The sequence below is a fragment of the Colias croceus genome, chromosome 6 (assembly GCF_905220415.1).
Source record: "Colias croceus chromosome 6, ilColCroc2.1".
NCBI classification, from domain to species: domain Eukaryota; kingdom Metazoa; phylum Arthropoda; class Insecta; order Lepidoptera; family Pieridae; genus Colias; species Colias croceus.
In genome coordinates this window covers 9,972,497-10,000,000 of record NC_059542.1, presented here as the reverse complement: position 1 = coordinate 10,000,000, position 27,504 = coordinate 9,972,497, and the positions used below count along the sequence as shown (strand labels likewise).

General features: G+C 32.1%; 1 protein-coding gene and 1 non-coding gene across 2 annotated transcripts in view; one reads left to right on the top strand and one right to left on the bottom strand.

Moving 5' to 3' along the window:
* LOC123692699 (netrin receptor UNC5C-like) overlaps positions 1 to 4,654 on the top strand; it is an 18,852-nt gene extending 14,198 nt beyond the window's left edge. The window contains exons 20-22 of the mRNA XM_045637472.1: positions 347 to 459; positions 1,073 to 1,321; positions 1,878 to 4,654. Of these exons, the coding sequence (XP_045493428.1) occupies positions 347 to 459; positions 1,073 to 1,321; positions 1,878 to 3,043 (1,528 nt within the window). The 3' untranslated portion in view covers positions 3,044 to 4,654. The remainder of the gene's footprint in view (positions 1 to 346; positions 460 to 1,072; positions 1,322 to 1,877) is intronic.
* Positions 4,655 to 10,459: 5,805 nt separating this feature from the next.
* On the bottom strand, positions 10,460 to 10,533 carry Trnai-aau. The gene has a single exon. It is a non-coding gene; the product is annotated as a tRNA-Ile (tRNA).
* Between the last annotated feature and the right edge of the window lie 16,971 nt (positions 10,534 to 27,504).

Genomic DNA, 27,504 nt, shown 5'->3' with positions numbered 1-27,504 from the left:
TTACAATTAAAGCTAATCATTTAACGACCACAATACAATTTATACATTATATTATAAAGTTCAAGAGCAATCATTAAACCGAAGGATTTAACAAAAATAAAAGCCTTTAGCCCTTAAAAAGGACAAAATATTGCGAGCTGCACACATATAACAATCAACATCAGAGCCTTAGGACCTCTTGTTAATTTAATTTGAAGAATGACAAAAAAAACGATCACGAGGCGGGATTCGAATCCACATCTCGGCGATCAATTTTTTTTTTTTTGTTAATAATTTATAAAGCATTTGCATGCTATAAAACTAAATAAAGAATTCGGTATCAGTCTAACCAATACATTTATTTCAGTTACATCGCACCCATTGATCACGAGGTAAGCACAGGTCGGAATCAAATGGAAAAGTTCGCTTGCAAGGATAACGTGGGGTCGGAAATATCTGACTCCAGCTGCTTTCTGAGCTGTGAGTTGCCTTCCATTGAAAGGCATCTATTTTATTGTGTTTAGGGAAATAAATTAAGTTGTATAGGTATATGATTAATTAATGTTTATGAAGGTTCCGCTTTTGTCCCTGATTTTAGCTTGACAGCTTATTAAGATATTATGTTCTATGAACAGATTAAACTTCCTTAGTTTTTGTATAACAGCCATTTTTATTTCATTTGATCGCTTAGGAGATTAGGTGATACCTAATAAAAGTTTTTGTTTCACTGAAAGCTAAATAATCACAAATCTTCTTTAATTTTCTTCAAATTTCCATAAAGCCGTATTAGTGTTAACTTTACACATATTCAATGAAATATTTGCCTTTCTATTTTTGCATGGGAAAGTCTAGAAATGTTAGCAAGAGTGGCTTTAATGTTTTTATCACACAAACTTATAATGACATGAATTTGTATTTATTTTGAATGCCTCGACAAATTCATTCAAAAAAATTGCTCAAGTTTATGATATAATAAAGTTTTTTTTATATAAAACAAATCAGCCATATTTCAAGTGCTCATAAATCATAAAGTAAAAACATTTAAGAATAATCGTATATAACATCGACATCTGCAATCCAATACTGTTTTCAGCGGGCTCGTCGTACGGTAACGAAAGTGTAGAAATGTCACCATCTCTAAAAAACAACGCGTCAGTAAATTCAAAATTTCATCAATATTTGGAGACAACGGTATCAAAAATAGTGGCTGGCGATGGGGATTGGTTGAACTTGAACAAGTGTGGCGTTAGTTTGTTCGTGCCTGATGGGGTTGTTGAAAAGGAAGAGCTGTTCTCTATTGAAGTCACTGACGAAGATTGGAATAGACCTTTGTTACAAGAAGGTGAGTGGTCGTTTCAGAGACAGAATGATTAACGCCAAAGTTAGTAGATAAATATGTCACACCACACAAAAGATGTAAAAATTATAAAACTTAAATATGTATGTAATATTTATAAATTTGTTTAATGCCAACAATAATCTGCTGCCAATAAAAATTGTTGAGAAATTCATTTTGTTACTTAAGTAAAATTTTATAGTTTAATAATTAATTATTCGTTGCAAATGTATGTTTAATAACACTCGTTATCAACGGACATAACTTAAAATAAAATAAAGGCGCTTAAAATTTTCCGTACTTACAATTTTACAACTGCATTTTATTGTATAGATATAATTAAAGAAACCGCAACAATACTGTCGTCTGGGTCAACTAAGATAGCGTCTGGTGAAATCAATTGAACCTATTTCAGTGTCGCTATATTATTGACAATAAAACTGTCTCGTCTGCTCTAATTCAATTTTATTTTTACGCGATTTCAAAATTAAAGAGCTCTTCCTGAAGATTTTATAGAAAGTTTATTATATATTGTATTTCAAAAACGTGTTTTGTTTACCAGGTGAAACTCAACTCAGCCCCGTTATAAGATGCGGCCCAAAGAATTTCCACTTTAGCAAGGGAGTCGTTCTTACCTTCCCACATTGTGCAGCTTTGAAAAACTCCAGCTGGATGCTATCAATTCTTCAGAAACCAGAAGAAGTCAATTCTAGAGAATGGCGAAAAGTTCTGACTTTAGGTCAAGAAACGCCGGGAACTCCAATATTCGCTCAAGTCGATCCAGCCAAAGCATATTTAGTTTGTGAATTTTTAAGTGACTTTGTATTGGTAGGAAGAAGTTTTAACGGCTTGGACGCTAAATTGTTAAAAATCGCTATTTTCGTTAATAAAACTGGCGAAGATGGTTACAATTTAAATGTACGCGTTTTTAACGATACCCCGTTTGCTTTTTATGAGTGTTTTGAGAACGAGCGACGTTCCGGTGGCTTTTTGCTTTGTGAGCCAAAGACGTTGTACTTTCAAGAAAATTGCTCGGATTTGTGTTTTAACGTTAGGGATGTTGGAACCGGCTGGAAGATTCAGCCGGAAGCGAAGTACCAGGAACTTTCGTATTTGCACGTCTGGAATATGAGCGTTAGGTCTTTGTACTGCGTATTTGCTTTGACACAAATCGACGCGATTAATTGCTTGGAACTCAACGTTACTGTGTATCAGAAACAAAAGCAATCGAACTCCGTCAATTTCAATTTGAAAACGAACGATTTTAATTCGAATCTCAGTTGTAATAAGCGTTTTAGTTACTCAGGCGTGGAGATGGGTTATAGCGTTAATATCCTCGAAAATCCATTTAATTATTCGTCGCTATCCAAAAAGGAGGGTAGGTATAATTATACGCAGCGAAATGGGATTCAAAGAAATAATTACTCTTTGGACAATAATCATTATAGGATTAATGTATTGACGAAATCAGATAGAGTTATTCTTTGTAAATTATTGGATAGTCAGTCGTCTAAAGGCAACGATTGGAGGTTGTTGGCAGAAAAGTTGAAACTATCGTCGTATTACTATTATTTTTCTAACACTTGTTCACCGACGGAGAATATATTGAATTTGTGGATTTGTAGGAACAACGACGCGAATATGCTAGTGAATTTGTCGAGAATATTTAGAGAAATGTCTCGCGTGGATTGTGCGACAGTGGTCGAAAGGCGCTGCTTTCTGAATTAGACTGATAGAAATAGTTCCAATAATTTTGATGGTGAAGTACTAACAAATGGATGTTTTATTTATACTACAATGAGGTTTACGTTATGCACCGTTCATTGCTTTAATACTTTTATACATTCACAACAATTTACTTTACAGAGGAGATATTGCAAACCTAGTTTAAGTTAGTTAGTTCACGAGTGCCACTTTATTCTAGTCTTATCACGCCATAGATTATTTAATAGACGATATTTTTATTTCATAAGAGATGAGTTCAATTTTACTGTGTAATATTATTTTTATATGCGACACTTTTATGTTTTTCTACTTATCTACCAACACTAGGAATTAGGTAGTTGTTTTATGGCATTTAGTACCTACAACTTGTTTTCATCCTACCTATATAATAAGATCTTAAAGCGTGTTGTATGTTAGCACTTTCTCGCTACTTAAGTGCTTGCATCTAGCAGCTCACACAATAGTACGCAGGATCATGTGTTTCAAGCCTACTGAGGCTGTGTTCTGCGTTAAGAGGAGCGGATTAAAAAGAGAACCTTTAGTGGTCGGACTGTTTTGCTATCTGTGATTTTATTATATCCTTTTGTATACGGTTTTAGATGAATTCTACTTAGATGTATGTATGAAGATCAATTTTTATTGACTTGCATTTAATCATTGCCTGTATTTCCAATTTATCATTACAAATTATAAGTTTAAAACTTAAAGCACGATGTGACGATTTATAACGTTTCTATGGTTAAATTTTATTATTTTCTATTTTATAATTTACAGTTTCAACTAACAATAATTACAATAGTAGGTAATACAAATACAATCATAACAAGATAAATCGTTGTTAATTATTGTGCATACACGCTCAATATTCCGCTCCGCTTATCGCTCTTTAAACCACCGTGACTTTACTATTTCAGTATTGAGGTTGAGATTCCATTGTGTTGGTCGACTGGTAGAAAAGTGCTTGAAGGATGTGTGAGTGTGTTATGTATGGGCGTAAAGCGAAATTCTTGGGGCATCAACGCATCGAAAATGTTACAAGCGATTTTTTTCTCTTTATAGAACTGCGACTGGATTGTGAACCTTTAAAATTATTCTTATGATTAATTGGCTCTCTACTACAAGAAATTGTTGGCTCTTAATAAAATTGCGGGTATATTATGAACCTTTAAAGCTTATGTTTAATTGTCTACGAATTGATTTTAAATTTCGTAGTTTATCAAAAAAAAATAGCATTTTAATTTCTGCATTACATAGTAGTTCATAATATTTCCGTGTTTTGTATTTTGTCGTTTAATCTTGAATGTATATTTCTTTTGTGTGACGTCATTATTATTGTGTTACGCACACTGCAAAATGCAATATTGTAACACGCACACAGATGTATTTTCTGGTAATCGATACTTCTGAAAATTATTAATAACGGTGCGTTCTTTTGGAGTATTGTATAAAGCTATATAAACAATATTTTAGACGTTTGTTGTAAAAATGTAGGCCTAGAGTGCTTATATTAAAGATTATGTTTGAAACATAAATAGTTGTATATTTCTGAACCAAATAGAAATGGTACTAGATAAGTATAAGAGTAGTGAGTTTAAAATTTTGAAATAAAATATAATTGAAGAGAATTGTTTTATTTATCACCCATTTATTTTATTTTATAACTATAGGTTAAAACACTAATGCTTTATACAGAACAAAGTTTTGTTCTCTAGAATAAAACATACCTAAATAGTCTAAAAATCTGTTGATAAATTATAATTTATAATTAATAAAAACTTAATAAGTCAAGCTTATTTTCATTGAAACTCTTATTAACAGCATAAAAAATAAAAATAAAACAACTCTGTATTTTAATTATTATATTGCATAAAAAGTTTGATACCGCTGAATCGATTTCGATGAATTTGACCATACGAAAGCTGGAAAGCGGCGAAACACTTCAAGATAAATTAGTTCATTTCCATTTATCTGTGATATTATTTTTCATGTCAATATATATAGGTATCTAACTACGTAAAAGAGTCTACATTATGTATCTCAATAATAAATCTGTAATTTTCAATATAAATATCGATTCGTAAAATTATTTTTTTCAATATCACATTGAAATAATTTCAAAATGCGTATGATCACTAAATAATATAGGTACGACACGGTTCCCGTGTTCTCTGACCTAAATACAGAGTATTCAAGTATTTACGTTCGGGTTGGAAGCGCCCGCGATTGCATTGCTTAATAATTAATACCTGCTTCTACATTACTCTGTATTCATGTGGTACAGGAGAGAGCGATTGAAATGAAAAGTGTGTTGATTTTCTTTAATTCAATCAATTTAAAAAAGATAATAAGAAGTATGATAGTTGGTGTGAATGTGATTGATAGATATGTATTTAATTATGCATTTTGGACTATACTTATGACAAAAGACGAAAGTTGAGAAAAAAGTCATGTTTAAACAATCAAAAACTTGATAGAGCGGGTGGGTGTAACTCTACTTCAGTTGAAAGTAGAGCGAACCTCTGATTTCGACCACTTCAAAGTTCAAATGCTTATGGGCGGTGATGATCGCCTTATCAGCTGACCAGTTGATTTTTTTGGTTACCCGCTCTTAAAAAAGACCTTGTTAATTCATGTTATGTGCATTGTTTGTAAGATTTGTTGTTTGGTCTTAATATTGTAAAATATATTTTAGAAAATAAAACAAACATTTTTTTTATATATGGCCATACATAAATATAATATTATACAAACGTATACTTTTTACCAATAAATAATGATTAAAATAATTTAATATCGCTTTCTCCTTTAACATGTGGCAAGGCATAGATTTCACGGTCTGCCTTTCCTTTCGGTTAAAGAAACCCCTTAATAAAGATGAAGGTGTTATACGAATGTAGGGCCTCCTGCCCAGAATACGAGAAACTAATATTTAATTCTGCATCATCAAAGATTTTACGTAATATCGAAGTTTAAAAGTGAAACATAACATTAAGAATTTATTTTTAAAAGCTAAAGAACCTACCGCAAAGTATGTTATTAATTTTGTAGCAATATATAAATAAAAATAAAATTAACTGCGTTAAAAACAACCGACTTCAAAAACGGAAAAGTAAAAAATAAAAAAGATTTGATATTATTAATTGCTACATATTATTTAGATGTGCTATTTATTAAATAGGTTTGATGTCGGTGCACGGGCTTAATACTAAGTGCTTAGTGTTTGGCACCGACTTCAAACCTATTTAATAAATAGCACATCTAAATAATATGTAGCAATTAATAATATCAAATCTTTTTTATTTTTTACTTTTCCGTTTTTGAAGTCGGTTGTTTTTAACGCAGTTAATTTTATTTAATACTTTTTAGTGTAATTTTCAACACGAATCAAACGAGCCCAAACTCGATAAAGTTGAGTCAATATATTACTGAGTTCCTATGGCCACCTTCCGATTCCATCATCAAATCAGCTCTATGTCATGATAATGTTTCATCGCTATCCAATTTACACACTTATACAAAATTTCAGCTCAATCGGTTACCGGGAAGTGAATCAAAGTTACTTGCTACATTCCAATTAAGTCATCGAGTACAGACAAAAATGCTCATAAAATAAAAACTACTGGGCCTAGCCGAATAAAATTTTTATGGGACCAATTCGACACCATCCTGCATCGAACAAAAAAAGAATCACGTAAATCGGTTCCGAAACCTCGGAGTAATCGGTGTACATACATAAAAAAAAAAAAAAAAAAAATATACCGGCCGAATTGATAACCTCCTCCTTTTTTTTGAAGTCGGTTAAAAATAAACAAATAGTGTTATTATGGCAATCTAAGTTGGCTACATAGTACACTTAGATTGGTTGCAAATTTAATACGTGATATGAATTAATATTATATCGAAAACTTTCCCAAGTTTGCAGAACTTTTGGAATTTTTTTCACGATCATACAGCAAAAAAATAATTTAATTGCAATTTTAACAATGTTCCGGACTGCGGACAAGGTTGCAAAATGAGATTTATTGTCGTCCCAATGTACTATTCACTTGACCGAAGTTTGAAAACTTTTGGAATTATTGTTAAATTTTCGATTTCGGATGTCGATTCTGACTGATGTAACAGAAGTTCCCAGCTTGGAATGATGTTGTTAGAAATCTAGATGAGGAAGAGTATATATAGTATATTTATGCAAAGTAGGCATATGATTTGTAGGTTAATATGTTTTAATCCTCCCTAACTTTAATATACATTTTAACTTTACAAAATACATTAGCAAGACCATTCAATTCACTTAAATCCAATAAAACCAATCCTATAGATACGGCCCAATTCAATGAAGTTTAAAAGAACAAAGAACTTATTCAATTAAGACTTCCAGCAGTTAGTTAATTGCCAACTGGGTTCTAGAAAACTCGGGAACAATTTCCTTTAGGCTGGGCAGGATTTCCTGCTGATGGCTGGATCAAAGATGCGATTCCATTGGTCCGTGTAATGAGTTTCGGCTGTCTCGTGTCCATACTTCCATTTTTGTGAGACTAACTGTTGCCTGTGACTTCGCTTGGAGATAATTTGTAATTAGCTATTCTGTTATTTGCTCCATAAAATTTCCTTATCCTTAGTTTACAGCATTTTTACGTAAGTATTTTATATCATTAGTAATATTTATAATTATAAAAAGATCGAATAGATTAGATATATTTGATGTAAAGTATATTAAATTAATTTAAGTTTCTTCTGGAATGTAACAATTTTTATCAATTAATATTTTAATCCCGCTACACTTCGGTGTAGCACATGCTACATCGGATTTACAGCTCTCGAGGGAACTTATAGGTAATTAAAAAGTATCTCTTAGATTATGTACAAGGTTGTGTTATCATGTGTGATGATGTTGTCTTAAAATTCTTATTGAATCTGTTTATAATCCATACTAATATTATAAATGCGAAAGTAACTCTGTCTGTCTGTCTGTCTGTTACTCAATCACGCCTTAACTACTGAACCAATTTGCATGAAATTTGGTATAGAGATATTTTGATACCCGAGAAAGGACATAGGATAGGTTTTATCCCGGAAATCCCACGGGAACGGGAACTATGCGGGTTTTTCTTTGACTGCGCGGACGAAGCCGCGGGTGGTAAGCTAGTATTAAATATAATAAATTCATGAGATCATATACTAATATTAGATAAAGTTAAAACTATAAGTATGTCACAGTTTCTCACGAAAATAAAAACAATACAAAAATATAACCATTTGAAATACCTAATATTTCCTACTTTCTTAACATAAAAATCCTCGAAGATTACAAAAATACACAGCCCATATTATGATCAAGTGACGCGTGTCACATCACGTACATTGCAGTTTATAGTACCTATCTACGAAACTTCTAGAAGTATTTAGAGTTTAGACGTAGCCATGAAATCGTTTAAAAACACTTCCCGCTAAGGGCTGGTCTAATTGGAGGGTGCTTACGTCACGGGCCCTCCAGTGATCTTATAAAGAGCTGCGGTAGCTGTCTAGCATTTACTGAAGGATTAATTAGCATAAAAAGAAAGAGTTCACTTTCTTTGTAGGTAATATTTGATAAATATGTAGCTTTTTATCTTTTTTATTCATATTTAAATAGTTTATTTGTATATAACAAGTAGCGAAAGATCCATATCCTTTTAAATTAAAAAACTTAATTAAATAACTTATAATAACAATACTATGTATAATCTATAATATAAAAATGAATCCCAAAATGTGTTGGTAAGCGCATAACTTGAGAACGGCTAAACCGATTTCGTTAATTCTTTTTTTATTATATTCCTTGAAGTACGAGGATGGTTCTTATGTAGAGAAAACGTAAATGTGTACCACGGGCGAAGCCGGGGCGGACTGCTAGTATACTATATATATACAAACCCTAAATACAAACCATTTTACCCTCCAAATAACGATACGATCGACATAATATTTCAAATTGAAAGATTCATCACATTATGAGACAAAGCGTTCCGAATGGGCTGAAGTGCATCACAAAAGGTAACAAATAGCGCTTTTAACACTCGCTACTTGTACAGGGGCGTAGCCAGGTAAGCAAGGGCCCTGACGCAAATGGCCCTATAAAGGCCCTATGGCTCTTAAAGACGTCAATTAAAAGAACGTCATTACTAGTGGCCACCTATCATATTTATTTTGAAAATAGGAGAAATAGGAAACTTTTTAAAATGAAAAAAGACGATCGATTTTGATTTTTAAAGCATTTGAATGAAACATAAAAATTTGAAACGTATGAAATATAAAAATTTGAGTGCTCAGTTCGATCGATGTTTTGTGGTAGGTGGTGACTCGAGGGCCCTGGGGCACTGCTTCACCTAGCTCCTGGGTAGCTACGCCACTGCTCAAATCGGGTTCTAGCTATGATAAATACGTCTCATCAGTTTAGTGGAGCGTGTAGGAACGAGTGATGGAGTAAGTGAAATATGAGTGAAAATTGTGTAGAACAGAAGCAATTAGTGGACTAGGTTTGTTTCGAAATATACCTCGAGTATATCCAAATGATTTAAAACGTAAATGAATTCAATACGGGGATAATTATAGGAGACTTATGAAATATTCTTCTTCTAGTTCAATCCTTATGTTTCAATCATCTTGAATGAAAAAAAACTATTAAGTAGTTGATCCGATTACTTGATTTTGTATGTACAGTCAGTATTAGGATTGTAATAAATGACTCATTTATAAATTTGTGATTTTCTTTTAAATCTATTCAATTTAAAACGTTCAAACCACGTGGCCACTTATAATTTTATTGTACACCTATAAAACCATGTTTTTGGTAAGTAATATATAGTAAACAGTACACAGTATAGTTTTACGTAGTAGGTATACTCCTTAAATAGATTTTTACATTCAATAGTAAACTATCACAAGCCACCACCCGATACAGTACGTGACGCGTCACCTACGAGCATCGACAGCAATTAGTGACAGATGGACCCTAAAATAGGCTTTAGTAACTATAGGATTATGGAACAAGGGAACTTTGGGAATTTTCGCCCCTTGGACTCATGGTATGATGAGATTATGTTATATGTAGGTTGTGTTTTGAAGACCCTTGTGTATATGAAGTGGATGTATGAGGTTATTAAAACTTGATACTTGATGTGCATGTCACGTGTGTGAAAAAAGTATAGAGAGTAACAGAAAAGTAAAAAAAAACTGTAGGTGCTTCTGATTTGAATTACATATTAATTAACAGTGAAAAATACATGAATTTTTGCCAAATAGACAAAATATAATATTGTTGAGTCCTACTTAATGATATTTAAAAATAACGATCGAAGAGCATTATATTACACTATATTTTAACTCTACTTTAAGTTTAGAGTTGATGTTATTAAGTCAACTAGTATTAAAAAAAAAACTTGGCCCATGAGGGGATCGAACCCGCAACCTTCGCGTTATTAGCACGACGCTCTAACCAACTGAGCTAATGGGCCGATGGGTGGGTAGCTGAAAAATACACTAGCGATAAATAGAAGAAAAGTTTTAAAATATAGTAATGCTACATACATTGACTTACTTATATAATTATAATATAGTTAAAGTCTATTTTATTTGCGATCAAGACTTTAGATTAAATTGTTTGGGTCTTGATCGCAATTCATTACAGACAAAATACCTTTAAGTTAAAAAAAACCCATTTCATAAATATTTTAATTACAAAATTTAATTTTGCTTAGCTTAGACTTAGCTGGCAATAAATATGTTTTCAAAACGAAATGTGCAAGGAATTAGAAGTTAGAATCCATTAACATTTTCATTCAGTTATATTAGATAAGTATTACTTTTCAGCAAACTATTGTGAGCAGATTACAGCGCGGTCACTATATTGATGACTGCAGTGATATTTTAGCATAGAGTGTACTGAAAAATTTACACTATGTATTCATGGTAGCAGTTATTCTGTTAATCAGTAGCCTAAGGATGGCTTCAAGCTGTTCCTGGGAACTTCCAGTTGAATTTTTTCAACAAGTAGAAGGTAAAAGATGGTAAAATTAGTATTAGTGTTTTTAACTAGTATAATTTAAATAATGTCAAGTATAATTTCTTTCTTCTTTCGATATATCGTTAAAAGGCTAAACTTGGACGCAATCAGTTAAGTTTATGGGTATTAACTGTGGTATTAGTGACTTAACATTAGCCAATTTACTCCTTTGTTATGCTCCGTCATAGAGATTCAGGTAATTAGGTCTTAAATCATTGATTCTAAGATGTAACGTTACACGAATACTGCAGGCAAGTGGTTTTGGTTTGATGCCAGAGAGAAAACAATTTGCACTCTTTCAAAAGGATTTTACGTGGATCTGTGCCAGAACGGAATAGATTCGTAACTTAAAAAGTACGATACAAATGATATTTGTATCATATTGATCGGAAAATGGAAAATAAATTAACAGTTTTTAGTCGTTTTCGTACATGTAAGTAATGGTATTTTTATTTATGGATAATTAATGTTTGACTTTCAATATAGATGACTTTCACTCCCTATTTATGAAGTAAGTTATGAAGTGTATTTTCTAGTAGTATATAAAATATTATATTAAATTAGTAAAATAATCGTGTAACAAATGAATTCTCAATAATTCCACATTTAACTGCACGATCATCGGACCATTGTCGAACTTCATAAGATGAATAGATTATGTTCAATAATTTCCAATAAGACAATACAGACTATGCAAATACAGCCCTAAATGTTGGTCGATTTAATCGTCGAACTTCCAGTACGAAGGGTGAATAAATTTAAAAACCTCTTAGCAGAACTTAGTAGGTGTTTGAAGTTTATGTTTATGCCAAAAGTATGGTTTGCGTTGTAATCTGTGAGAGTGGTTTTGAGTTTGGTGAACGTGTAAAGTGATGGGATTGTAGTTTGATTTGCTTGAACATGGCTTGAACACTGAAAATTGATGGAGAAAGGAATTATCAAGTTGTGGTTTCTGATTTCACACATACATTCAATTGTGTTGATGTGAATTGTGATGTGTAGAATTGAATTTAATACGAAAGTGATAGGATAAACATGAAAAACAATTTTAAAACATGATCGTAATTTAGGTATTTTGTAGTAGGTAGTTAGTTAGTAGTTTTTATATATGAATTTTTTGTGTGATCATCAAATATTTATCTTTCATATATGTAATATTTTGTCGTTGCATAATTTTTCAAATAGCAATTGTCTACTACACGTTCTGTAATTATTTTGCTAGAGATTGTTGTATAACAGGAATATAAAAGGGAGTTTTCACCAAACTAATACGCTTTTTCACTAGTAAAATTGTTTGAAAGTTTCCTCGCATCAACTCATCCTTTAGCGTCGTTTTAATTTAGTTTAATTTGCGTCGTGAATCTTCATTTATTATTCATTTTGGTTAAAAGCGTTCACCGGTTTTGAAAACTTTTTACTGAGCTGATTTATAGGGAATATAAAATTATTTTACAGATAAAATGTTACTTAGGAAAGGCGGATTTGGGATAAGAGTGTTTTAGTAAAGTTTTAGCTTTACGTTTAAGATTTTTTTGTTTTATAACAGAGTAATCGAACCAAATGTAAGAATTAACACGCATTTAGCAGTGTTAATTAGAGGCGGGAATAACTTTTACAAATTATTATCATTTATGTTTATTTCAAAACTGGTGAGGGAATAATTTAGTATTAAGAAATAACGTTCGTGAGAACCACTTTACATACACCAAATGAAAAAGAAGTAGTTTTCAATGCATAAAAGAATACAATATAGGTAGAGCCTTACAAAGATCCCTAAACATTATACCAAGAAAAATCGTCATTAATTTTCAATGCATGCGTTCGACATCTATTGAATATTTGTTTTTATATACAAGATAGATGAGAATCCACATGGGGTTTGATGCAGTCACTCACGATCCCATAGCAGTGGGGTGTAGTGCAGAAACGTGTAAATCAAGTCGTGCAAGTAATTTTACTAAATGACAACCGGATTGTTTTTATTTTGTGCAGAAAATATGTGGAAATGTTCGATAAAGCATCTGCTGTTGACGTTGTCTGTTTGTCCAATTTTAGACAGATAGTATTATAATATTATGCCGTATTGCCGTTAATATAAAAAAATAAATTTATATAACGCGTGACAAATAAAATGTATGATGTTTTAGTCATCTATATTACATGCTACTGCGGCTGCTTGCTTCCTTCAAGTTGTTGCGGAGCTGTGAGCTGTATCGAATAACTTTCCGATATTGAGATATATGACTGGAGACCAAATAAGGCTAATTAATATCATAGCCTCGAGATGAATCGCTAAAGCTACTTCTCAATAAACAAAACACAAAGTTTAAGCCCAGACATTGTAAAAATAAAACTTACACATCCAAAAGCACTTGTCTTACACTCCCGTTGAATACGAATTTTAGGCAGAATTTTGGAAGCGTTCCGCCTCACTTGTCCCCTGTAGGAAGGGGAGTGACATGTGACAGGCTAGGGCCTACATCCTGCTCTTTTTGTAGTAAAAGCTGGGTATAAATGTTTATATTCTACGTCTTGGCACGGTCTCTTGCCGAGTAACCTTTGCGAACCGTATAAATAAAACAATGGTTAAGTATTTTGGGGATAAGTGCTCGAATTATTAGCATATGTTTGGTTTTTAAAGGACATTAACAAATCATCTTAATTATAAGAGTTATCTGATACTCTACATACTCTTATAAATTATTTTTGGAAGCTAAAAACTTTTTCGACTCTACAAAAATGAAAACTTTTTTTTTAGTCCATAAATCATGATTGCCACAGGCATTCTCTTCTATCTCGTTCCAAATTCTACTAATGATCGACTATTGTAAGATCTCAGTTTCGGAATAAAATCATAAACTATTTTTCTCTATTTTCAGTATATAAGTTTCAGCAAACCACTGTTAGATCCTATGCCAGAACCCTGCTAAGTTGAAGAGTCGCGTGATTGCGTCTCCACGCTCCACCGGCCACTTATGTCACCTTTGACTGCTTTGTAGCTCGGATATCTAGAAGTTAGGAAATACGCACCATTTCTTCGGTATATCGACGTATTGTATATTGCGAACATAATTTATATGTATATTATGACCAATATCTTTCGTTGTTTTAAATAGACTTAATCCTATTTTGCTTCATTGCTTTTCCACTATTTAGTAGAAGGCTCTTACAGAAAAATAGGGCAGAATTTGGGAACAGCTACTTAATTTTGCTACCTATTTTCATCAGACATACAACTTTCGCATTGTAGTATGATTATGGGTTCTTTATTTTCATTCATTTATACTTAGTGTCTGTTCATTTAAATTAAATTTAAAATTTAAACAGTTAAGGTTTGCTTCTGTAAGGTCCCATTATTTTGGAAGAATGAAATTTATTCTAGCATTCAGCTTGCAAATGATAAAATATAAATAATAAAGGTTAATTACTTTATCCGCATGCAGGTGGTTCAGTGATGAATAAATGGAGAATAAAATCCTCTAAAGTATTTATTTTACGGTCGGTCACATCACTTGATTGAATTAAAACGAAAACCCAATAATTTTTGTCGGTCATTTACCTTTAATACAATTTATTCATTACTGCTTTTAAATGCAACACTTAAATTTTTCTGTTTCTATATGTGGTTGTATATCAGACACATTAAAGTAATATATATGTAAAATTAATTCTCTGATTATATCTCGCTTTTTCCTGTATTATGAATCTCACAAAAAGAGATGGTGCATCAATACATAGTTCGATAATCGACTCATACATATACATCATATTATCTGAAATTACAGTATATACCTATAGGTCCATCGAATTTACTATCTTAATATATATAAATCTCGTGTCACAATGTTTGTCCTCAATGGACTCCTAAACCACTTAACCGATTATAATAAAATTCGCACACCATGTGCAGTTCGATCCAACTTGAGAGATAGGATAGTTTAAATATCAAATCGTTTTAGAAAAAGCGGGCGAAGCCGCGGGCGGTAAGCTAGTAGTGATATATTTTCACATTTAAGCTTTTAATCGCTACGATTAAACTCGTATCATTATCGTTTATTACTATGCATATTTACTTTATAAAAGTATCATGTACGATGTAAGATAATATTATGTTTTTCTGCCAGAATCAAGTATCTTTGAACCGCCATATATCAGGTAGTTCAACTTTCCAAGCGAACCCGAACAAACCTGTAGTTTAGCAATACCTGTGTCGCGGGCTTGTCACAAAAGGAGACGACCGAGAAATTGCTTGCTAGAAACTGTTAGCTGCAGCTAGCTGTTCCTTTGAAAACGTTTGTCACTTACACGTTATATGCATGAACAATGTGTAACGTTGTTGAATATGTATTGGACGCGTGTTTAAACTTGATAAGAGAAAATAATTCAGGTCTTTTTTCATAATTTTATATTGAAGTTTGAATAATTTTTTGGAATTTTATAATGATTAAGGAAGGTTACTCATTAAACACTATTAAAGATTAACCTGTTTGATTTCGTACTGTATTTTTTTACATCTTTTTCTTTACCACAAATAACATTTAAAAATTTTAGTAATTTTTTTTCGAAATACTATTTAAAATCTATAATGTGTATCTGTTATAGGCAAACTCCGAAGCTCCGGCGCTCCTAGGTTGGACTGGTCAATCCTCAGACTGAATGACTTAGTCAAAGCCCAAACAAATGTAAATTTTCGGCCTTTGACTAAACAATTTTCGTCAAACCTGGGAGAGACTAATTTGGTCAGGCACACGTCAAAACACAATTTTATTAAATCGGGGTTTGACGAGTCAAACTCCGATATAGGTATGAAGTGTCTTATCTTCGTATATTTGGAAGCATTTTATCATTTAAGCAGCTTTCAAGTCTTAAGAACCGCTTAACTCTGCCAGTTCTGACACCTGATTGGTTAGCTTACGTGATTTTCACTTTTATATTTGAGATGCTTTGAGAGAATGCCGTGTGGCATTAGGCCCGCCTTTTGTACGATGTGCAATAAAGTATAAAATAAATAAATAAACGCTTTGGAATATACGGAGGTTAGTTTGTATAAGATTAAGTATAAAAAAATAACATTTTTAAAATTTTAATGTTTATTGTTTTAATAATTTCTTAAGTAATTAAAATGAAAAATTAATCATTTTTAATTAATCAAAAATTAGCGTTTGAGTCGGCGATACTGCAAAGACGTTTTCTTTTTAGCTTTTTTAGCGGACTCTACCTCACTGATAATCTGCTCATACAACTGTTTGTTTTTTATGTGAAATGAACACTTATTTTTATTCAAATTAGAAATTTTCTCTTTAAACTTGACTTTTAAAGCTTCTTTATCCACGTTTTTAGTAACAACAACACCGTTTGATTCACTCATCTTCAATTTTACACAATTACACGCCCGCACGCTCAATGAACGAACATGAAATGACAAAACAATCGGTCGGAACACCGCGGTCCGCGAGAGACATTATGAACCTGTTTAAACATGTTCAGATCAACGTTTGATCGAGAATTGCAGTCGCTTCTAGGATTGACTAGGCCAAAACCGAAACAGAATAATTTACTTTCGACGTTTGACTGAAAAGTTAGGAGCTCCTGGGTTTGACTAAAAATACTTCAGGCAAAGGGCGAAATTGAAATGTATTTCGGGGATTGCCTGATGGCTTTGGCCAAACCTAGGATAAACCAGTCCTTCCGCGAAGAGACTGTGTATCGGACTTTGACTATAACATATCAATTAAAAAGAAGCCCAAAATAGTTATACTCTATCACTGGTTTTTTATTTTTTCAAAAAGAAAACTGAAATATGTATTGTTATACGAAAAAGATTAAAAAGGCATTACAAAAAGTTTTATTGAAAATTGTCCCGTTATTGTGTTGCCAACTTTCTCTATATAGAAACTTCTAAACCGCCGTCATTTTTCGCGATTCCTTCCAAAACATAAAACCCTTACCGATAGATGATAATTATTTTATTGTTCAAGTATTTCTATGTAGCTGAATAAAATATAGACATTATTATTGTGTGGTACAAGTGAGAAGTAAACAGCGGTTAAACACAATAACAAATTTTTATTAATAATGTCACGTTGTTGGATATAATTGTAATACCTATTGTAAATATAGCTGTTTCAGTACTAAATAAAAAAATATTAAAATGTTTCGTTGGGAATTGTATAAACCAGATACAAATGTTCATAAGTTTTTAAAGATAATTAAATTTGGTATTAACAAAACCAAATTTATAGACCACTAGCTGTTCGGCTGCTGCTTCAACCGCGCTGATAACATCACACTACGACAAATAGAAACGGAGCAACATTGAATATATTGTAGCATGATGTATGACCTAAAGTATAGCTTCCAATATTATTTTCCTCGAATCAAAGTGGGTGCAATGCACAGCTAGAAGCGTATAACTTAATGTGTGCTACTGTCCCGCTCGACTGAGCAAAGCAGACAAGCCAAGGGGGAATATTTTAACGGAGGCTGGGGAAATTTGGACAGTTTAATGCGAGTTTTGATGTTTTATGCTAATATCACAAGTTTGTCGAATAGTCATTGAATCGGCGATCGTTAGGGTCTCAATTGTGACGCTACAAACCACTGTTATGTTCGGTTATTGTATAACCGGTTAAGGGTTAAAATGTTTCAAATAATGTAGGAAAAGGTTAGATTCCTCTTCTATGTCTGTTATGTTGTCTGTAGCTCTGGTATGTAGTAAGTAAATAATATTTATTGATGCATTATGCCTCAGTTACATTGCATTTAATTTTAGATCACTGGTTTCATTTTCAGTTACTTTATCATATAAGAATTCGCGTATCGCAGACTGATTAGTCCTAAAATTTTCATTTTTATTTTATAACGATTTGTATTATAATCTTATGTTTAAGGAAAATGGATGGACGAATGTAAAAAATCATCACAAAAACAATATACATTTTAAATTACAGATAAACAAATTGCACAAAATATGAATATATTGTATTTAAAATAAAAACACATATTTTTCCATATTTTAAACATGGCGCCGCTGGGTCGCTTCGTTTCTACGATACAGGACGAATCTGAGATTTATTACAATACGATTTTTAGCTAAAAGCATGGGCGGAACGAGATTCTATTTAATAAGAGCATCGCATGCACTCGGAGGTTTATAGCGGCTATAAAGTTAATGAATATATCTGTAATGTTGACCCGGGGTAAGGAACGCTTAGTTTAACGGTAAATCCCGTCGCCCGCACTTGTAAAAAAATAAGAGTTTCTTGTCAGTATGTATTTTTATGCAAGTATTTTTAAGTGAATGGTGAAATATAACATTACTGCACTGGATATCATGAAAATATTGATTTCATTCATGTATGCAAGTATAACTTTATTAAAACTTTATTCACGTACCTCGCATCATCATTAGGTAAGATTTTTGTTTTTTTCCATGCTTTATAGTTAGTTTAACTTTTATAGTTGTGTTGATTGAGACTACGACATATACGAGTCATAAAAAAAATATTTTACAGTTTTTCTTCAGAATTCCATATTATTTTGTTTTCTTTTATTTGTACATAGAGTCTACTCACAAGTGTAATAGCAAAGTCCCCCGTTTATTATTAATGGTGTGCACATAGATCGGTAACCTATCTCCACGGATGACTTAACAAATTACACAGGGCATCAGCAAGTTTTTTGTCTCACGTCCCCTCGAGACGACTCTGTAATCCATTAAGTTGTCAAACGATTGATATAACTAGATCTGTATTGAGTTACATCTTGGGTGCATTTTTAGGCAGGTTTTGTCTCCCAAGATTTGGAGATTGATTTTTTCATAATATTTCACGATGCCATTCATATTATCATGTAGAAGATGCGGAGTATGCAAATTCCAGAGTAGTCAAATAGGGAAAAAGTTATTTATATCTAAGTATAGTAATTAACGGCTTCTGATTGTCGAGTCACGCATTAATCTAAGAAGGTTACGACGTAGTTTTGTTTGTCAGTTTGATTTTAATATTCAAGTCATTGGAATACTATAATATTACCTATACTCATTACACATTGTGGTTCATTTATCGAAAAACTCATTACAGTATACCAAATAACAAGCAGTTTCTAATTTGGCCATTGATTAAATAAAGGTACACACAACATTCAGTAAAGATATTCATTATCGACAACAATTAAAATATTTTCACCCCTTTTTCATTTTAACCACGACCATCCCACATTATATACAATATAATGTTTGAAAACATGGCAGTAAACGGTTCATTTTCAGACATTGCGGAACAAAATTGCTTGCAAATTGATACGTCGAACCGAGGAAACAATTAGAAGACAAGGGAAACAATAATGATGCAGCCCCCGCTAGGGTCGACGTTTGCTCTCCTTTGTCAGTCTCAGAAAACCTATTAAATTTTTCTACATCAAGTGCATTTTGCGGGAGCAGTGATCCACGAATTGTAATTGGTAACTGTAGAAAGTTGGGATTTACTGACATTTTATTTGCCAGTAAATTTTTTTCAGTTGCCAGTTCTATTCTTTTATTCTATAACGTATTATTGTGTTGTAAAACTATAAAATATTACAGTATGTTATGGAACACGTGTTATGACAAATGCAGCGATTGAACGTTCGGAAGGTTGAGAAATTTGAAATCGTATCTTATAGCGTGAAAGAGATAAACTATGAAGAACACTAAATCGATGAAATTATAACATCTTGAAAGTACTACCTTAATGTAAAAAATTTTTAGTCATCCGAAAAAAATGTGGTTCAAAAACTGTTGTCCATAATAAAGCGCGTCATCAATCAGGCTATTATAAAAATATATCAAAAAATACTATTTTGAGTAATATTTATGTCCGACTTTAATGGATTAAGCCCTGCTACAAAATTGATATGACAAATAAATCAGGGAATATTTATCGCTAGCGAAATTTCGTGCCATCAGGACGTGAATGGTCCTTCGAGCTTTTTGTAATGTGGAAAGTGAGTGAAAAATGAAAATATCACAAACACTACCCCCTCCCCACGCATTGTCGCACTTCCCACCCGTGGTGTGGAAAAATGACAATCGGCAAAGAATAACGTAAATGTGATTTTTTTTAGAGTGGTTACCCCATGTTTTATTCTGTAGGTAGGTATTAGGCAAGTATATAAAGCAAATATGTTTTTTAAAATGTAGAGCGTGGATGTCAATCAATTTTTTTACAATAGTAATATTTACGTGGACTTTTATTTTTATATATCACAGTTAAGAAATAACTGAAGAAACACGTGTAGTATTTAAAATTCAAAACGATGGGTATTTTAATTCTTTCATAGACACATTGAAATAAAAGTAGTAAAAATCATGTTTCAGCTCGTTTAAACAAATATAGAGCAAAATAATGGTAACTTACTCTTTGAAAACACGCGCCGGAAATGACGGAGATTTTTCAAAAGTTCCCAGTTTCCTGTTTACTGATTGTATGCGTCCAAGTGTGAGAACGGTTTTTTGTGCCCCCGTGATACAAGTAAATACTAATACATGCAAACTCATATGGAGAGTATTTACCCAAATGTTATTGCATAATTTATAAGCCTCCATATATTTTCAATGTGCGTTCCATCTATATTTTTAATATAGCGCCATCTAATACGGAATGTTAGGAAAGGAAAGTTTGTATAAATCAATACGTGCGATTATATAATGTCTTTAATTCTAATGACAAATCATCACAAAATATTATTATATCGTAATTTTAAATATATCAATATGAATTGTAATTGAAAAGTAGAAATTTAAGGCCATTTTAATCATTAAATTTGTCTCATATTTAGGACACACAACTCTTACACTATACAGACGAAGTCGCGGTCATCTAATATAGGCCCAGGACCCGATGCAATACCACCAATATTCTATAAAAATTGTGCCAAAGGCCTATATGTACCACTTACTCTAATCTTTAACGAATCATTAAAATTAAGCTTCTTCCCATCTACTTGGAAACTCGCACACTTAACTCCGATTCACAAAGCAGGCTCATTAAACGAGATTGCCCAATACCGACCTATCTCGATTCTAAGTACACCTGGAAAAGTTCTAGAAGACATAGTAAATACTAAACTTTTGGCCCACATTAAATGTAAAATTGATCAAAACCAGCACGGGTTTCTGCCCCGTAAATCAACAAACACAAATCTTGTAGGTTATATATCTGATATAGCTGAAGCTCTTGATAAGAATCTCGAGGTGCATGCTGTGTACACCGATTTCAGAAAGGCGTTCGACTTAGTAAATCATGATCTTCTATTACATAAGCTCTCAAATATGGGGATACACGGATCCTTATTAAGATGGTGCGAGTCATATTTACGCAACCGCTCCCAGCTTGTCTCAATCCGAGGTTTTAAATCCACCCCCTATACTATTCCATCGGGAATACCGCAGGGCTCCCATCTCGGTCCGCTCTTCTTTTTAATCTTTGTTAACGACCTCCCGCGTGTAATACAATCCAACTATAGAATGTACGCTGATGATTTAAAAGTTTATAGAACGATTAAGGATAAAACAGATGTTAACATACTTCAATCAGATCTTAATAATATACAAAAATGGTGTACAAATAATCACATGTGCTTAAATATCAATAAATGCTATCACATAACATTTTCTAGAAAGAAAATTCGAACACCTGTTACTTACCTTATCAATAATTTACCACTCACGGAAGTGAGCTTTATCCGTGACCTAGGCGTTATCATGGATAGTTCTTTAAGTTTTAGAATCCATTACGATCATATTGTCAAAAAAGCTTCACAATTATCGGGCTTCGTCACGAGACAAATGAGATTCCTGAAACAACCTCAACTTACCATTTTAATTTATAGCACCCTCGTTCGTGGAATACTAGAGTATTGTTCAGCTGTCTGGAGCCCTAGTTACCAAGTCCATTCCGATAGAATTGAAAGAGTCCAGAAACGTTTTTTGTACCATCTTAGTTACTCAGACCATAAATGTAGGGTTTTAACTTCCTATGACCAGCGTCTGTCGTACTTTAACTTGAGTGGTTTACATACACGCAGGAAAGTAGCGGATATATTATTTCTTTATAAGGTTCTACATGGGGAAGCAGATTGTCCTGATGTCTTGGAGCGCATTTGTCTCTCAATTCCGCGTATCACTACTCGCTTACATAACAGATTATGTTTTCTGCCACCTTTAAGTAAAACTAATCTTGGTCAACATGCACCTCTGTTTCGAATGTGCACCTATGCAAATAGTATCCGATCAGAAATAGATATATTTAGTGGTTCTCTGGTCTCAATTAGGAATAAATTATTAAATTTAATCAAATAAATACATAGTTATCATAATTATTGTTACATAGATAAGGTATCCAATTAAAATTTGTAAATTTGCATGCTGTGTCTACATCCAGAAGGTTATAAATCAACTGCATGATAGTACATAATTAATAGAATAAATCACAAACATTTGTAACCAGTTTTGTAGACCAATAAAAAAAAAAAAAAAAAAAAAATATAGAAAATGAGTTAAACGACATACGAATTTACCGGCCAAGTTGTCCGGAAGAATTGTTTCCTCGGAAGGGGTAAAAATTATCAATATCCGATCACCGCAAACAACCGTACAAGATTTATGAGTTCACTACGAAATTGTTTTCCTATGTATTTCACTATTCGTAATTCGATGACCATTCGTGAAAATCCCTCTTTATAATTGTTTCAGATTTATTGGACTCGTGTGATTAATTTGTATTTTAAATACACTTTCGTTATTGAATATTTGTTTAACAGCTCTTAAATATATGATCGCTAATTGAATGGAGTCTGAGCTTTCAATTATATATCTACGTTAAAAATACGTAATTTTATAAACGTAGCCATACAAAGTAACAATAATAAAATTTATTTACTTTGATTTCTTATCATTTGTATAATAACGATATAAAATATGTATACCTATTATAATTTAAGCTATATATATATATGTATGTATTGTATATATACAATACAATTCTTATTCTGGCACTTTTATTTATTTTGTACCACCATTTTATTGACTCATATATTTTCCTCGTTTTTTCTGGGTTGCCTGGTAGAGATCGCTGTCAGCGATAAGGCCGCTTATTGTGGATTGTTATATTATATTGTTAAGTTTGTAAAATGTATTCTATACCTATACAATGAAGACGTGTTTTTCATTCATAAAACTTAAGTGAATAAATTGGAGTTATTTGCATGAAATTATTTTTTTTTATTTCCGTTGTTATAACTCGTTTTGAATTGAAATGAAAGTTCTCTTAAAGCCTGCATCAAATATTTGAGACTTTTTGATACACAAAGTACTGTGCAAAGGCTTAACTTTACTACGATTAAAATATTTAAACGACAGTAAAGTTTACAGCGACAATAACAGACCTCACAGTAAAAGTTGAACAAACAGTTTTATAACTCTATAAAAATAACATTACAAGTCCAATAAAAATGAGTTTTAAATTTTTACAATATGGCTGTGTGTAGCTTTAATAGTCTTCTTGAATGGAACTCGAAGTTTATAGCTTGGTATAACATTATTATGTGCTTAACAATAGAATATATAATTAAATTAGATATAGATAAGTTTTATTCTATCTGCCTTTTCATACTATATTTTTTTTACTCAATTAATCGAATAATTTATAGTACATAAATCGAAAACGAAAATGTATTTACCGGGCACAATTTATACATTGTAATAAATATGATAATTCCGAATGAGCAGTTCTAGTCTAGGTATACCTGTATCATGATCACTTGTTCAATTTCTGTATTGCTAATAACAGTTTTAGTTTTAACAGACTTAGGCACATTTTAATTTCACAAGAACAGCGTCGGTTATAAAGAAAAGCACCTTATGGATAAGATGTTGAGTAGTAGTTAGTAGCCTACATATTAATATAAGTTTCATACATAATAATACCTATATTCAATGCAAATAAAACACTGAATAACATAACAATATTTAAAGCAAGTCGCAATAAATATATTTCAGCGGAAATGGAAACAGTATCCCGATGAAAACGCATCCGTTCCACATTTTAAAATAAATCTTGCCTGAGGCTCATATTCATAAAACACAGCTAACAACTGGAAAAATGTAAAAATACCATTTTTCTTACTTGCTACACACAATGGAAATATGTAATGGTTAAAGTTGTAATATGCAAGTTAGTGAATGTATGCTAGCGCTTTGGCTACGATATTTCTCGCGTATGCTTGAGTTATGTTTTGTTTTTTGTAAGCATCCTAAGTGAGGTTTGTAAATTTGTGAAATATTACAATTGTATTTGTAGCTACTTATATAATAAAATTGGTCATTTATACAAATCGTATTATATTCTCGCTTAGCTTCATAAAAAATCACATTTGTCAATTCTTTATTTTTTCAATAAAAAAAAAATAAAGAAAAATTTTTCAACACAACTTTCTTGAAGTTTATACAAAAAAATATCTTTAAAATTTATGCCCCCTCCCAAAAAACGTACCTAAAAATTTCCAAATGCCAAGAAAAATAAAGCAAAAAAATCATCTGAAGGTCCGTTAAATACTCCGTAACCACGCATTTACAGAGTCGAGCGGTGTCCCTTGCGGCATCCATCACTTGCTAATAGAGTAATGGCCGATGTGGCAGCCCCTGATTGATCGCAGCTAAATATGATGTATCGGTGCCTGCACGCTTAACTTTCACTTGTTTTGACTTACCGAACAAATTAATATTATAAATCCGAAATTAAGGAAAAGAGCTTTTTTGGGCAAAAGTAGCAATAGCATCCCTAACTACTTAAAACTGTTCAACAAAAAGTATATTAATTATCGCATTACTTTACTAGGACAAACATATATACACGTTGCTACACTACACGTCTAATACTACGAGAAAAATGCATGGAAAATGTTTAACAGACAATAAAAAGCAATATAACAATCCACGTAAGTTGATAGAACTATTCACACGTCTACAATAGTTTGTACTTCAAATATTTCAAAACGATTGCATAACAAAATCAAAGAGGGTTTGTTTAAACTCTCTACGTTAAAGTTACATCGTTAAGGTATTCCCTTAAGCAGCAAATATTTGATCGAAGCCGTGCATCCTCACAAAGGTGTTAAGATTGGCTCAATTTGCTGTAAGCACGGAGCGGATTGTAACTGTTTTATCTATGGAAAAATCTTTGTACGATGTTATTGTATTGATTGTCTCTTGTTTGTGTTGTATTGTATGGATGAAGAAATGACGATCAATGAATTTGGCTGGAAGTAACGATGAAAAAAGTCTTCGTTAACGCAATAGTGTGTACGACTAAAATAAATAGGTAAATGTTTTTTGCAAGTTTTGCTCTTTTTTGTAAAGCTGTTCTGTTCTTTACCACCAAAATGTATGTTCCCTCATGTTCTTTTTCAATAATAAAAAATGGCTGATACGACAAAAATTTGACATGATTACACATACGCCTTTGTAAATTCCTCGTCGCTCGTTCAAAGCAAAAATTTAAGCCTCGTGCATGATGAGTTTTTCGCGTAATTTAGAAAATTATCGTGTCCTTGTTATGAATCCCGTTAAAAAGGAACTTCGCTTTTGATGGAAATATTAAAAAACTTCTAGAATAAAGAGCACTAGTGAAACTAGCTGGAAGAGAACAAGGCTTTGCTTATTTACCTTGTAAGTATTTCAAGTCGTAAGTTATTAAAATCTTTGGAATTTAAGTGTAAGTAAGTATAATGTGTAGAAAGATGAAAATTAAGAAATAATGTAGAGCATGTTATGTAAAGACGTTTCAATACTTTTTTTTTATAAACACAATTAAATTTGAAACATAATTGATTTATCTTAAAAAATACTCTCTAGACCTCTATAGAAAAGCAAAATTAACTATCCCACCCCAACTTTAATCTTAAAATTAAAATATTCAAGTACCGATATAGTTCCCCGACTGGTCGAGATAAACAAAAGGATAAAGCATACCCATATTCAATACAATTACGTCTTAACTAAATTGCAAGCTTAATCCAATAATATTGTAGGCAGTGCATTCAAGATAAACATCGGACGGGTGTCCCTAATATATGTGGCACCAGATAACTGTCGCTAATTGAAACTGGCCAGATACGAGTTATGGGTTTTGGATTAATAATAAATACAAAATTAATTAAATATAGGATAGCGTTATCACATTATGTTCGAGATATTTAGGGTGATTTCATTATATAAGTTTTTTTGTTAAGGTACAGCATGAAAAGGTAAAAAGTAATAATTGGCTACCTAGTATAGTCAAATGTTTAGAAGGTGTAGTATGTAGCTACTAGATACATATTGGTAAAATCTTGTACTTTAAATTATTGTTATAAATTAAATTAACATTACTTATGAAAAGTCATTTTAGCTATCTTAGCTTACTTATCAGAATTATTTATACATTCCATAAATACCATAATAATTAAAACCATGTATTAAATGTAACAACAATAAACAATTTACCATACTGCCCAAAGCATCTACGGTAGGTATTGTACAGATTACCAGAATAACATTGCCCATAACATGGTTATGGTTTACGAGCATTGTAGCATTTATACCACAGATGTGTACGCAAGATAGTCGAGCTGACCGTCTAGAATTGGTACGAGCTTACACGAATTTCACAGAACCTCAGAAAATATAGTAACTGAACCATTATTTTATTGATGTTATTGTTTTATTAACATAAATTAAGATCCTAGGTACCTAGGTGAAAGGTAAAGTATTATCTGAACTTCACTTCATGTAAATTCGTTATGAAAAATATAATACGAAATAAACTCACGTCCATAACATAAAACAAACATAAACAAACAGTTATCAATAGTGAAATCATAATATTATTAGTAGAACTATAAGAAACACGTTAAGACTTATAGATGTACAAACTACAACTCATTTCTCTTCCCAATTACTAACCAACACTTTAATAACAATCGAATAACAAACGTAATTAATAAACAAACCGTCAAAACCGCTGTAAACTAGTTAGGAACAAAAACAGTTACCACGTAGGGTCAGCGTGACCGACAATTAGTGGCCCAACTAATTACTCGTAAGTTTCCCTCCAAAACGTGTGCTCCTTCGAGAACCTTCTAGAAGTTTCGATTAAATCGTATTGTTCTTATTTGTATAATATGGTAATTGTATCACGATGAATGATGTGGAATTAGCTTTGTTTATGACGAATCTGCAAAGTAGAAAATTATGTTGAATAGCAAAGTTTTAACATGTAATAAAAACTGATATAATTCACTGAAATTCTTAAAAAATACATAGGAGAGTGTAGATCAATACAAAAATTAAAATAGCTTTATTATTAAAACATTTTTACAAACTTACACTGAAACGTAATAACAGCTC